The 14,393-nt window shown below is 38.2% G+C and overlaps 1 protein-coding gene across 1 annotated transcript in view; it reads right to left on the bottom strand.

Moving 5' to 3' along the window:
* Positions 1–661: 661 nt before the first annotated feature.
* Positions 662–14,393, bottom strand: part of NUP210 (nucleoporin 210) — a 70,620-nt gene continuing 56,888 nt past the window's right edge. Inside the window, exons 34-40 of the mRNA XM_075183118.1 lie at positions 13,352–13,475; positions 8,096–8,242; positions 6,838–7,088; positions 5,520–5,727; positions 5,190–5,297; positions 5,033–5,104; positions 662–3,166 (exon numbers count right to left, since the gene is read on the bottom strand). Of these exons, the coding sequence (XP_075039219.1) occupies positions 3,060–3,166; positions 5,033–5,104; positions 5,190–5,297; positions 5,520–5,727; positions 6,838–7,088; positions 8,096–8,242; positions 13,352–13,475 (1,017 nt within the window). The 3' untranslated portion in view covers positions 662–3,059. The remainder of the gene's footprint in view (positions 3,167–5,032; positions 5,105–5,189; positions 5,298–5,519; positions 5,728–6,837; positions 7,089–8,095; positions 8,243–13,351; positions 13,476–14,393) is intronic.

Raw genomic sequence — 14,393 nt, 5'->3', positions numbered from 1 at the left:
TATATATATATATATATATATATATATATACACACACACACACGTTAACCCGTGCATGATACTCATGCATTCTAGTCAAATCAAGCTACTTAAAGGTGTTAAAAAGGTTCTTGTCATGCATTTGGGCCATAGCCCAGGCCTCAACCACCAACCACTCCCCACTGTCACCCCCGGCAACCACCAACCACTCCCAACTGTCACTTCTCCTTCAAGAAATATATATATATTTTTTTTAAATCTTTATAAACACTTTTAAAAATTAACAAATTAAAAACATCTTAGTATACCAAATTTCAGCCCTTTCTGAATTTTTTTTTCCCACACACACTAAGAATTTAGTAGGTCAGTGCATAACTCCGCCCAGCAGGTGGCGCTGCAGCTTGGTTTTATTTTTTCCACACACACACACACAGACTAACACACGCCACTAGACATTTATATTATAGATATATATATATATATATATATATATATATATATATATATATATATATATATATATATATATATATATATAAAAAAATCTCCAAGCATTACTGATTTATTAGTGGAAACAGAGGTAAAAGCTTGACCTCTTCCACACCAACTTCTGCACGCAGTATTAAGAAAGGCTACTGCAGTATCACATCCCTGTCAATGTTCATCACACTACAAAACAGCAGGTATTTAAAAACAGTTTATTGTACAAACAAAATTTGCAATGTAGCCAACATGAGGGGAAAAAAATAAGGCACAAAAGGCATTTATAGAGCAGAAGAAAATAATGAGTATTAAAGTTCACTTCTGTAAAACTGAACAAATATGTTGAACGTACATTCAATGTGGTATAACTTCCAAGAAAAAAAAATAAAACCTTTCAACTTGAGGTATTTTAAAGACTTCCCTGGCTCTTGAGGACAAGTTTCATACTTTTCAGCAATTATCAGTGACACAGAAAACAAATTCACATTTTGCACATTGCATCCATCCAATTACACACACTTTGCACTTTCCCTCCACACTTGATTCCAAGACACAAGTGATGGTCATGAAATTTTGAACACCATGAAAACTGACACATTGAATTATTTAAGCAATTTTAACACACAGTACCATTGTGCTTCTTAAATCAATAATAGGACAGGAACTATGCATTAAAATTGTACCGCTCTATAAAGCCTTGTCATTAAATAGGCCAGTTTCACATGGCGCACACATTATAGAAGGGATGTCCCTGTGTACAAAACAAAACCATAGTCTATACTTAATATGGGTAATTATCATTTAAAAACATGAAAAACAGTGTATGTAAGTACAACAGTGATTAGAAGCAAACAGTGAATCTATGTGTAGTTTCTTTGCAGAATATAACTCATGCGCATACGTTCACATTTGGAACCATTCCTTATTAGCACATAGTATACATAGCATATACAGTTTGTATCTGTATGTCAAAGTAGAAAATGTGTAATTGGACCATACATCGTTATTAGCCTATTTTTTTAACCACAATTTCAAAACAATATAAATATGACAGATAGTGCAATTTCTCATGTCACAAAATATAGGAATATGATGGCTTGATTCTGGGACCATAACACTCAGCACAATACAAACACAGCAATTTATTTAGCATAGCAGGGAGATAGATGCAAGCTTGAATAGCAGCTCCCAAGTACCCAGTGTCTATAATTTGTACAGAATGCATTACCAGTGTCTGAGTCACCTGTGACTAAGCAGGGAGATGACGTTTGCTGGGGCTGAAGCTGGAATACAATGTTCTAAACAAAAGCTGAAGTATAAAACTATACAGAAACCGGAATGCAAATGAGATGAAAATAATTAGCTACAGGTATAGCCTTATTTATTAAGGCATACAAATCCTTAAATGACGCATGATCACATGCAAGAAGAAAAAAAACAGTACCTGTTCCTCTATTGTGAAAGGACTAGACCAACACAGTGACAATAGTGGATTATTGCTACTTTTGATTATCAATCAAGAATGGCTATGTTTAGCAAAAATATATCTTTCTAATAAAAAAGGCAACAAAATGTATGTCTCCTAGTTATAAGACTGTGATAATAATAAATAAATTCAAGTTAGAAAAACAAAGTAGCGATCAAATAATTTAAAATGTTATACTTCAAAAATACCAGATATATAACATAATAAAATACTAAATGATCAGAAGTGGTTTCTAAGAATTAGTAAAATGTGTGAAGCTCATAGAATACTTCATTTATCTAATGTCAAAGTCGGACTAGTTTACCATACAAGGACACTGAGAGACAATAAATTGTTTCAGTAAGCAGAAGTGTATATTGTTGTAACGCCAACAGTACAGTGCCGATACATCTCAACCAGTAGCGCTTCGTGGCAAACTGGTAATGATGTTAGTCATATCTGTGGGTAAAAACTACAGGTAAGAATTCACAGCTATCTATTTCCAATTGGCCGGGCTACAATTACCAATCAGTGCAAAATATTCCTGAGTTATACAGAAAGAGGTATAACAAACACACAAAGCATACCAAATTCTACAGCATCAAGCTCAACAAAAGCACTACTAAAATCTAGACTATGACATTGACCTGAGGGAAAAGTTGCTCTGAGTAGTATCATTTGATGTTCTAAGAAAATTACATTTTCTTGGCCCAGAAAAACAGGACAAGAACTGCATTAAAAACACATGCTTGAAGCCAGCAACTAAAACTGCAATAAAGCTGTATGTTTGTAAATGAGGAAAAACAAAAGAAACAAACCCTTCTGGTCTCAATAAACATTAAGTACCATACAATCAAAAGGATCATGCACACAAACACCATTGCACTCTATTAATAGTCCTGTGCATTAAATTACATTTTAAATGGATGTAGGTTTGTGAATTCGTGACTTGTTTCCTCCCAGGTCAAAGCCCATGTACACCAATGCAATGCAATGGATAATTAGCAGAGAACAGTGCTTGTGTGCATAAGCCCAAACATAAAAATATTAGTCTCACGCTGTATTGCATGACACATATTCTACAAGGCACGCAAATGAACTAGCTGAGGTCTTTGGTAAATCGCAGGTTTCTTTAATTGGATGCATAGTCTGGACTCCACAGTAGTCGCGATTGTGAATTGTTCTTCCAGTTTGGGGAGATTTTGCTGGAATAAATCACCGGTGATGTGGACATAAAACCTAAAAAGATGTCAAATGTTAATGAGGCATTTAGAAAGTTTTATTCATTCAGTACCACCCACTGAAGGCCTGATCCACCACCTCACTGAAGGCCTGATCCACCACCTCACTGAAGGCCTGATCCACCACCTCACTGAAGGCCTGATCCACCACCTCACTGAAGGCCTGATCCACCACCTCACTGAAGGCCTGATCCACCACCTCACTGAAGGCCTAATCTACCACCTCACTGAAGGCCTAATCTACCACCTCACTGAAGGCCTAATCTACCACCTCACTGAAGGCCTGATCCACCACCTCACTGAAGGCCTAATCTACCACCTCACTGAAGGCCTAATCTACCACCTCACTGAAGGCCTGATCCACCACCTCACTGAAGGCCTAATCTACCACCTCACTGAAGGCCTAATCTACCACCTCACTGAAGGCCTAATCTACCACCTCACTGAAGGCCTAATCTACCACCTCACTGAAGGCCTGATCCACCACCTCACTGAAGGCCTAATCTACCACCTCACTGAAGGCCTAATCTACCACCTCACTGAAGGCCTAATCTACCACCTCACTGAAGGCCTAATCTACCACCTCACTGAAGGCCTAATCTACCACCTCACTGAAGGCCTAATCTACCACCTCACTGGAGCCTTCAGGAGCAGAGCGTTTGAAAGCCAAAGCTCTGTCCCATCATTAGACACACTAATGTTTCTATAGGTTTCCCACAGCTGCACCGCTTTTCCAATCCATAGCATCTTTAATCCCCAGCAATTACAGTAGATTCATTTCTTCCATTTTCTATTTATATGCACCATAATTAATATAAAAGACATTCATCGAAAATATCACGCACTAAAATTGTCATGACCTTAATAAATGTGCCACAAATCCAGATATAGCCATGGTTGTGTGACATTTTCAACTAAACATGGTGCGCTGTACACGGAAGAATTACAATATCTTACCTGTTACCAGTTATTGTTCATATACTGCACAGGAGTAGTTAATTGTCAGATGACTTAAAAGCAGTGAAAGTCCCATATCTCAGTGGTTGTCTCCAGTCATTATACAAAGTTGTACATGGTCTTGTTCCCATTTTACTAGACAACCTTTCGCTGGATACAATGTCTACATTTTACAGCTAGTTCATCCTCAGACAACTATTATTACACCCAGAATATTTGCTAAATACATGGACAGAGCCAGTCACTTTTTCTGAGCGACGAACATCTAGATCTCACTGACGTAGATGAACATATTGGATTAAAATAAGTCACCTAGAACTCAGGTCAAGTGAACGGACCACATGCGGCCTGGTTATTGTACGTGTCCCGTCATTAGCTGTCCAGGACTCACAGCAGTTCTGACTGCTAACTTTAGCCCATACACAACTATTTGTGGCCAGCTTTGGTCGAAGTCTACCAAATCCCTTACAGCTGTCTAACATTGATGACCACCAAGGGTTCATAGGTATTTACATTTTCTTCTCTGACCATTGTCTATTTCTATGATGACCCAATATGGACAATACAATTTTGTGTCCGATTTTCAAAGCAATTCTAGGTACCATTTTTCACTTCAATTTTTGGAAAAAGACAAACGATATACAGACTATTAGTTTATATTACATAAACACATATCTTCACTGTAAATCAATAATACACATGTATTTCTAGTTTCACAACCCCAGACATTTCTGCGGTATAATTTATAATACAAGGATTCCATGCATTATTCATATATAACTAGATTGCACAAAAAGGTTTATGTTCACTAATTAAACAACACTATTTAAATTATACAGGACTCTAAGGCACCTGATGATTTTAGCAACCAGTTTAAGGCATATGTAAAAATGCTTTTAATACATACTATTATTAGCGGACTGAGGAGGTGACCTTGAATTAAACGCCGGGTGATTAACATTCTCCTTTGGTTTGAAAACTGGAAAGGAACACACAACATTTTTAGAATAATGAAATATCAGACAGGCAAATGTAAGTAGTGGAAATATCACAACACCATTTACCTATAATAGCAATTGCAGCCCCTGCTATTAGCGCAAACAGCACGAAAAAGAACATCTGGTAGGAGTGTAGGAAGTGTTGGACGAAGCCGCCCTCCCCGATTAAAGGCACTGGAAGAAAGACACAACCTGACATTGGAGGTAATGACACAAATCATTCAGGTCTAGGATAACGTTTTGCTGCATTGTAAATTAACGGATTGGTGGGGTCAGTGATCTTTACATTTACTTTTATTACTGTAGGGAATGTATTAGCAGCACTCCAAATCTCCAAGAGAGCTCTCAGAACAGTCTCCCAGTATAGAATGGCACAATAATGACAATACCCCATACCATTAACTGGCCCTGTCGCCGAGACGAGTGCAATGGGGACACTGATGGTTTGGTCAGATATGTAGCTGGAAATGGTAAGTGATGTAGATCGAGATCCCTGGTTTAAAACCCGCACGTCAGTAATGCTAACTTCGTATGTTACAGAGCTGGGCACCCCAGACGACTTTTCTTTTTGATAGACATTCACCACTGGGGATGCAGGCTTCACCTGTGGAAATAAATCAAAGCAGCTGAGAAAGACTAAAGTCCATGGAAATTTTTTCTCCTAATTTTATGCAGGCTGTGAGTGTATTTCTACAGAGTCTGACAAGAGCACAAAGTGAACAGATGGAACAGTTCTATAGCCTCATATCTACACATGTGCATTGAGTGGTGTACTCATGCTGTCTATTCCATGGTGTCCAGAGACCATTGCTGAAGAACTCATGAGCTAGATTCTCGGGAATTACAGAGGTCCCAGACACGTGGTTTTGCCCGTGGGAAGCAGAGCTGAAAGTAGCCTTTGGATTATTGACCTATATATACCACCCTGCAACTTTTACTAAATGTGGTGGTTCATATTTATAGCTTCCTTCTGATCTGCTATGAATTTAGATCACGCAAAATTGTTAATTTTCACAGCACTGGGGTACGACACAACATTGCTCTCTGGATACAAATGTATCACATGCAAAGACCGCTATAGTGCTCTTGTACCCCAGAGCAGCAGAAATACAGCTTTGCCTGATGATCTAATGATATAGCTTTAAAAAACAAAAACAAAAACAAAAAACCACCCCCTTCCCCCTCTTCAAAACACAGAATCAAGGTACAAATAAAGAGCTATGGATTAGAAAAAATTGCTACAGGGCCATTGACATGTGCATGTAATAACACATTAGCCTTCTGCATGCTCCCATAACGAAATGTGCCACCAATAAGAGGCCTGTGTTGAGAACAGATCGGGGGCCCTTCACTTTGGAGCCTGAAGCAGGCACATCCTCTGTAGTCCTCTGCATGGAGTTACCATACAGTAACTTTTGAACAAAGCATCTCTGACACTGCAATGCTTACTGTATCTCTCACTCAGCCAAACGTATTCTACAGAACATACACCACAATTTAAATAAGTCATGTTTCAGCAAAATGGCCCGTGAATAGATTGTGTAAACCTACTACACAGCACTAATATAGTAATGCCACCCCTTTATAAGAAATAACATTTTCAGAAACGCTCCAATGACAAAAAAATTTAAACACAAAAAGCAATTATCAAAGGAATTAAAGGTTCTACAACTAATACATTCGTTTTAACTAAAACAACAGTTTGAAATCTCACCTCAAGATTTCTAAGCACTTCCGCGGTTCCAAATATCTTAATGTCGGCCACTGTATAATGATTGCTCAAAATGATTTCTTTCTGATTGGTGTAAAAGCCAGGATTAATGGGAACATGTGCACTGATCTGCTCCTGGTACACATGATTCCCAAGTACGGACGCTGTTACGGTAAGAGATGTGCCCCCCATGCTGAGATGTTTTAGCTGGCTCTCTGAAAGCTTCTGTCTGGCGAGAGAACAGGTGTAATGACCTAGATATTACACAGGACGAGGGTTAGAAATGTGCTTGCTGTACTTCGATGAAACAGAAAGCCAACAAAGAATCGGAAACTGGTCTCTCAGTAATGACAGGTATATTCTGTATTTCAGCACTTCATTCAAAGAAACAGCTATAGAAAATGTACTCAAGCTTTTTATCAGAGAACCCGAACAGAAAACCCATAACAATAAAATGATGCTGCTTCCAGACTAAGTTAATGACTGCCTTCAATTTTCTGGACTTATTTCAAGAATTTTCATATTCTGAAGTAATGAAACCAGTCCTAGGCTACATGTTCTTTCTTTAAATAATACACGCATATTAGATCAGTAGATATGGCTTTCACATGACAAAAACTCCACATTTAAAGGGTACCAACCAGCTGAAAGTACCCATTATGTTTATTAAAGGGGTTCGCTTACCTTTTCTGATCAGTCAAAAAAATACAAAAAAAAATAAATATATCACCCCTTGACAAGTAACATTACACCCAGGTTACACAAAGCCTAAACAAAAAAAAAAAATCAAAAAAAAATCAGAGCCTTACTGTGCAAGGAGGATGGGGATAAGGAGGACAATGACCATGAACTCACAGTATGAGTATCGCAAGCACTCTATTACCTGCGGTGCAGCTCATTATAGTTTTTAATGCATTTGAAAGGGCTTAATGATTAAAATCGTTCAGGCAGCATAGAGAACTTTAGGTTTCCTGTTCATGATAGTTTTGCTTTAGCACCAGGGCTCCTCTACTGTCTTGTATATGGTGCAATCCTTCTTCCCATCGAGGCCAGACTTTGTGCTGCTTGCTATATTAAAAAAAAGCTGTCTTGCTCTGTAATACCTTGTACACAATGATGTACAATCATATACTATTATGTCTTGCGTATTGTCACTATACAGAAAACGTAAAACTTGGCTGGCATCGGCTATAATGAAGGAGCTGCCCCAGATGGGAAAGCCCCACTCACCATTCGTGAGCTCCCAAAATTAAGATTTTACCTGTCTCAACATCAAATTCTGTTTTAGTAGTGAAGATTTCAGGTGGAGATATTTCAGTATTCTGATGTGTAAAAAGCAAGTTGCAATGAATTAGATTTTCTGGGTGAAGATCTTCGATTGCTTCGATCTGAGCAGTTGAACATTCTCCTAAAAGTGAAATAATTTTTTTTTATTTTTTATTTTTAACTGCAGATCGTACAATCCTAAAGTACTAAGCAACTACAATTGCTTTAAATCATGGATTTTACACCATGCATAGTCCTTCCATATTCACTGCAGAAAGGAGAAGTAGTATGTGCTGAAGGAATATAGTGTCAGACCAGATTCACTAGGGTTTAGATTCTGCATGCTCTGCCTAATCTCTCTCACGTGCTAAGAATTGCAGCTGTAGCCCCACAAGTTGCCAAAGATTAGACTAAACTTGCGCTGTCATGACAAAATGTAGTTTAATTGGGTCATGTGATTAAATTTGCCAGTATTACAAAAAAATGACCAGTTGTATCGGTGATAAAAACAGTTAAATGTATTCTATAATGCTACAATATGTCAGAACTGGCACATGCAAGGATAAGGGATATAACGGCATTGTCAGCCCAGCATGTCAGGAGTTAAAATGAATGTCTTAAAACTTTGTTTCACCATTTGATCATAGCACCTGCCCTCATTGGAGTTCTGTCTATTAACCTGCTGTTTTGTTTAACTTCCTATAAAAGAGAGGAACTGTGAACTTTGATGTATAACGATGTAAGTCAATGTGTCTCCTCTGGATATAGCTGTTTATATGGTGAAGGAAGAGGTCTACGTACAGCTTCCTCTATTTAGCCCAACCACTAGATAACTGATCTGCCTTATTCGGCCGGATCTCATACGGCCATACAAAAGGTACATATTAAGTTGTTTATGCGACTGTCCCAAATCACCAGCAGCCAAGATCATATTTCGTCCTAATGTACAGACTGTCTCTGCTGAACGTATGTATGGCAGCTATATAAATCTCACATAATATGTATACATTTCTCTGCTATACTGATGGGTTTTTCAACAGAATATATGAAATGTCCCAGACATTTGAATTAACGTATATACAGGTATAGGAATTTTCGGTTATGTTCATTCACAAAAATATCCTCAGGCCTATGCAATTCAGTACAGAACAATTCTGAGTGTAAATCACCTATTGTCAGCAGTAAAGTTTTGCTGAAAATGAACTAACCTACAGCGGCCAGAAATACATTGCATCTCACCATATAATGATATAAATTAGGGGAGAAAGTTATTTTTCTAGTAGTAAGAAATAACTACTTAAATATATTTCTGACATAAATAGCAGCACAAATACTAATTTTCACCTCAACCCTGTTAAAATAAATTCTACTAAAGACCAACATTATTGGTACCAAAAAAATAATGGCAAATGCAATGTATCCTTTTATGAAGAGTTTCGTGTTCTGCAGACTCGTAGATCACATGGAAACAAGAACCATTTACATTACACTTATACGTCTAAATTATGAACCCTAGATATTAGCAGATTCATTTCTTCTACTAATGCATTGGAGAACTTCATAATATGCAAATATCTCTGTGTTAAAAGCATAATGAAACCACTGCTGAGATGTTGCAAGACTGTTTTAATTAAATGGTAAGGGTTAAATTAAACAAATATACACTCAGTGGCCACTTTATTAGGTAAACCTTTCTAGATCTAGGTACCCCCGTTTGCCCCAGAACAGTCTAAATTTGTTTTGACATGGATGCTCTTTGGCATATCACTTTTGAAACGCATGGTTATTTGAATTACTGTTGCCTTCCTGTCAGCTTGAACTAGTCTGTCCACTTTCCTCTGGCCTCTCTCATTAATAGGGGCCTTTTCACAGACATGACTGCCGCTCACTGGATGGTTTTTGCTTTGAGTACCATTCTCTGTTCACTCTAGAGACTGTTGTGTGTGAAAATCCCAGGAGATCAGCAGCCGCTGGCACCAACAATCATTCCACGGACAAAGTCACTAAGATCACATTTCTTTGCCATTCTGGTGTTTGATAAAAGGAAAGCCCTCACTAAAATATACAGTACATAAGAACACATCTGGCGTTTGGTCTGAACAACAATTGAACCTCTTGACCATGTCTGCATGCTTGTATGTATGGAGTTGCTGCCACATGATTGGCTGATTAGACATTTGCATTAATGAGCAGGTATACATGAGCACTTTATAAAGTGGTCACAGAGTGTGTGTGTAAATATATATATATATATATACACACACATACACATATCTATCTAATTTTTTTTATATACATATATACTCATACATGCATTATATATATATATATATATATATATATTTTTTTTTTTTTTTTTTTCTTTAAAGTTTTGAGTACTCATGTCTGTTAGTACATGGAAATCTAACAATGACAAATTAATACAGTAGCCTGACCTTGGTTATCAAGAGAAAATTTGTGCGTCATCTATGCTAAAACATCAGTAATGTGTGGGTAGTAAATAAAATACAGGTCCTTTGTCTTCTCTCTCTCTACCTCTTTGTATGACATGTGTTGTGCAATCTCTGCAATTTTGTTTTTGTTACATACTGCACGTCTATTTTTACTGTGTAGGCTAAAAGTTGGAAGAATATTTTATGCACATCAATAGTTCTGACAAACTATAAACCTTCTGCATTGTAAGAGGCGTCAGATCTCTCCAAGATAAATGTATCTGTGCTTTGCTTTTAATAAAGTAATCTTTGATTATTCAACATTTTAAATTGCCTCAGGTTTCCTAAATTTCCACAATAACTTTTTAAAAGTTTATTTTTCTCTAGTGGTTCAGAGAGTATTCTTTTAGTCCAACATCAGTTTTAATAAAACACATTTAGTGACCAAGGCAATAGTTGGGAAGAATTGGTTCCAGTGACAGGACAAATAGTTGTGACATCAAAGGTGAATTTGGTAAAATGCCAGTGTTGTATGCTAGTCACCAATGAATGGGCAAGGTATTGTACGGAGTCTTGTTGATTAGCATACAAGATGAAGGCTATTCTTTGGTTCAGTTACTAGTGTACAAGACAAAGCACAAACTATAGTACTAGTAAAGTACTAATTGACATTCATTCTTCTATTCAAAACTGCACTGACATCTGATAGTCAGTGTGACAGGATGGATCGCCTATGCCACCCTGTCTGTTGTTGCTGGGAACCAGCTGGGCTTACTTTGCCACCGTCCCCTGCCGCAGTAGGAGGAGCCTGCTGCCACCACTGGACTCCTTTATGGCATCTAGAACCACGTTCCTTCTGGGCAACTGTCGCTGCTAGTGTACTCTCGTGCTGGTACCCCTGACCGCTTACTATGGATCAGGGTGCAGTGGATGGATTCCCCCTGGCCTATCACAATGGGCAGAGCTGCTGGGTAGCAGCAGAGCGGTGGTACTGGAGGGCTGGGTCAAAAACTCAGACAGCCGGAAACAGATAAAATTTTGGGTCTAATCTGTAATTCACAGGATTACAGCAATATTGAAGAAGTTGTCAAGCAGGGTCTTGAAGCAGAAAGTGATGTTTATTTCGCTCAAGTGTCCCGACAAGGACAGTTCCACTGATTAAAGGCATCAGTGGTCAGGTCAGATGGAACATCAGAATGATACATTTCAGTGTACAAGGGATCTCTTTTTATACAGTTTTAGACACAGCCTCACAGGCTATTTTTAGAATCAGGATGCAATTTTTTTACCCAAACATGGATTTACATGCAACGCAAAGCTAACAATATTTACGCTTATCTGTGATATCCTAAAACTTTGCTGTGATATCCTGCATCTTATTTTAGACACAGTGGACATCTGACAGCAAAATCTCAAAAAAAGGTGCATGTGCAATTATATAAATAAGTGGCCTACAATATTTCCTTTAAATACATTTATACCATAAGTTACTTATAAGTGATCCAGTCACAGTCAGTGTGTGTGATTGCGTGTCTGACGGGAGAAGGGTGTTTCTTGAGGCAGCTGCCTGTTCTGTTTGGGTCTCCACAAGTTAGGTTAACATGTGGATGTTAACCTAACTCACCAGCTGCTCAGAAAGCATTCTGATTTAAAGGTTCAAGAACTGCTGGAGAGGTACAGTGTCTACTTTAAACATTGTAGTTGTTTAGTACTTTGATCACAAATATTAATGGAACAATATTGGCACCCTCTCTTACAAAATTAAGTTTTACATTCTTTTATTATTTTTTTTTTAAATGAGACATGATTACCTACTAACTATTGTTAAAAACAAATGTAATACAGACGTCTAAAATGTAGCTCTTTAATAATTTGTTCCCATAAACACAGTGCAAAGAAATAAAAATGAGTGCGTAATTACCTTAAGAGCTTGGTAAAGATATGAGATATAAAATGGATACAACAAGCATGACGATGTATGGATACACCATGTGCTTTTCATACTTTGCACATTAACCAATACAACCTATTCTACTGGTACAATTCATGAGAAAGAGGTGCACTTCAAAATTTTAAACGCAGCATTCCTTTTTTTAAAATGCAATAGTGTAACCAGGCCCGGCGCTCCCATTAGGCAAGGTTAGGCACTTGCCTAGGGCGCCGGGCTCTGGAGGGCGCCACAGAATGGTAAATGACTTTAAAACTGTGCGGTGACCACTGACCATACCTGTCACGGCCGCTGCACAGCATTCAGATGCATGGGGAGGGGGGGGGAGAGGCTATTGCTCACCACCGCCTCCTCTCTGCTCCATCTCCTCCCCTCCACTCACTAGTGTCAGTGAGTGAAGGGGAGGAGACGGAGCAGAGAGGCGGCGGTGGTGAGACAAGGTAAGGAAAGACGGGGTGAGGGGGGAGGAGGGCGCCGATTTTTGCGCGGTGGGGGGCGCCGATTTTGTAAAAATGCCTAGGGCGCCAATTTTGTAAAAATGCCTAGGGCGCCATGGACCCTAGCACCGGCCCTGAGTGTAACCAGTGTGACTCTTATTTCATCCTATTATTAATGCATTTATTAACAAATTAAAAGTGTGCACGAGCCCTTAAGTTAAAGGGCTGAATAAATCACGGCCATATACTGCACAGAAAATTAAAGTAGTTAATGAAAACAAATAAATCTAGCAAAGCACATATAGCACAAAGTGAAATCCTTTGACTAAAAACAGCGGGTTTTGACAGACAAAAGTAATTGTTATGTTGTTAGTGCTGCCTGCTAAAATAGCCAATTCAGCCAGAAAACTCTGTGAAACATTTGTTATACTTACCTTTCAAATTGTTGCCATTTCCCCCAATTTCAACAACAAATTTATGCGTGCTTGCAGCTTGCAAATTGATTTTCTCTCCATTTGCATCCACAGCTCGAGTTCTGTGTGGAGATCGTATTTGCACCTGAAATAGACAAGAAATTAGACTTGCATATTAGATATAGAAATATAATGCTGTATAATAGCATAAACATCACGTAACGTGCACACATTTATTATAATGTACATATAGTAATATACACCATGCAGAAATTATACCAGCAGTGAATATAACAACATTTTAAATAAAAGTCTAAAAATATCATGCGCTTTGCCTGATAAACAACAGTTTATGATAAACAGCAGATTCTTGACATTAAACATACATGTATATTTAGTGATATTTCCACTGGCCACACACACTAAGGGCTAGATTTACTAAGCTGCGGGTTTGAAAAAGTGGGGATGTTGCCTATAGCAACCAATCAGATTCTAGCTGTCATTTTGTAGAAAGTACTAAATAAATGAAAGCTAGAATCTGATTGGTTGCTATAGGCAACATCCCCACTTTTTCAAACGCGCAGCTTAGTAAATATGCCCTTAAGGGTTATGTCTCACTGCGATTATCCACTGTGGAAACCTGCAGGTAAGAAATAGTCAAAGTTTATTTTTATAAAGGGATATTTGAAAGGTTGCTGCGCTAACTATTGAGTGTTCTTTGGTTATTCTGAGGTTTGACATGTAGAGATACAAGCAGCTACAAATCGCCAGCTAACACCTGGTACACAGAGTATGTGAACAAGTAGCTATCAAATACTAAAGCTACATTCCAGAACAACAGTTTAATAGACAGCCTGACGACTACTAAAACATTAAGAATACCTACTGCTCACTAACCCTAGATCACACTATTCTCCAGGTTGCTAGTAAGAGGTGGTAACTCTACAATTGCAGCCCCGGTGGTAGTGGTGTCATGGGCACCACCAATGCCAACAGAGTTTAGAACTACGAAATAACCCCAAAAACAATAATAGCGGCAAGACGACAATATGGACTTACCATA

This window comes from Mixophyes fleayi, chromosome 8, assembly GCF_038048845.1.
Source record: "Mixophyes fleayi isolate aMixFle1 chromosome 8, aMixFle1.hap1, whole genome shotgun sequence".
NCBI classification, from domain to species: Eukaryota; Metazoa; Chordata; class Amphibia; order Anura; family Limnodynastidae; genus Mixophyes; species Mixophyes fleayi.
The sequence above is the reverse complement of the archived record's forward strand: the minus strand, read 5'-3'. Positions and strand labels throughout refer to the sequence as shown.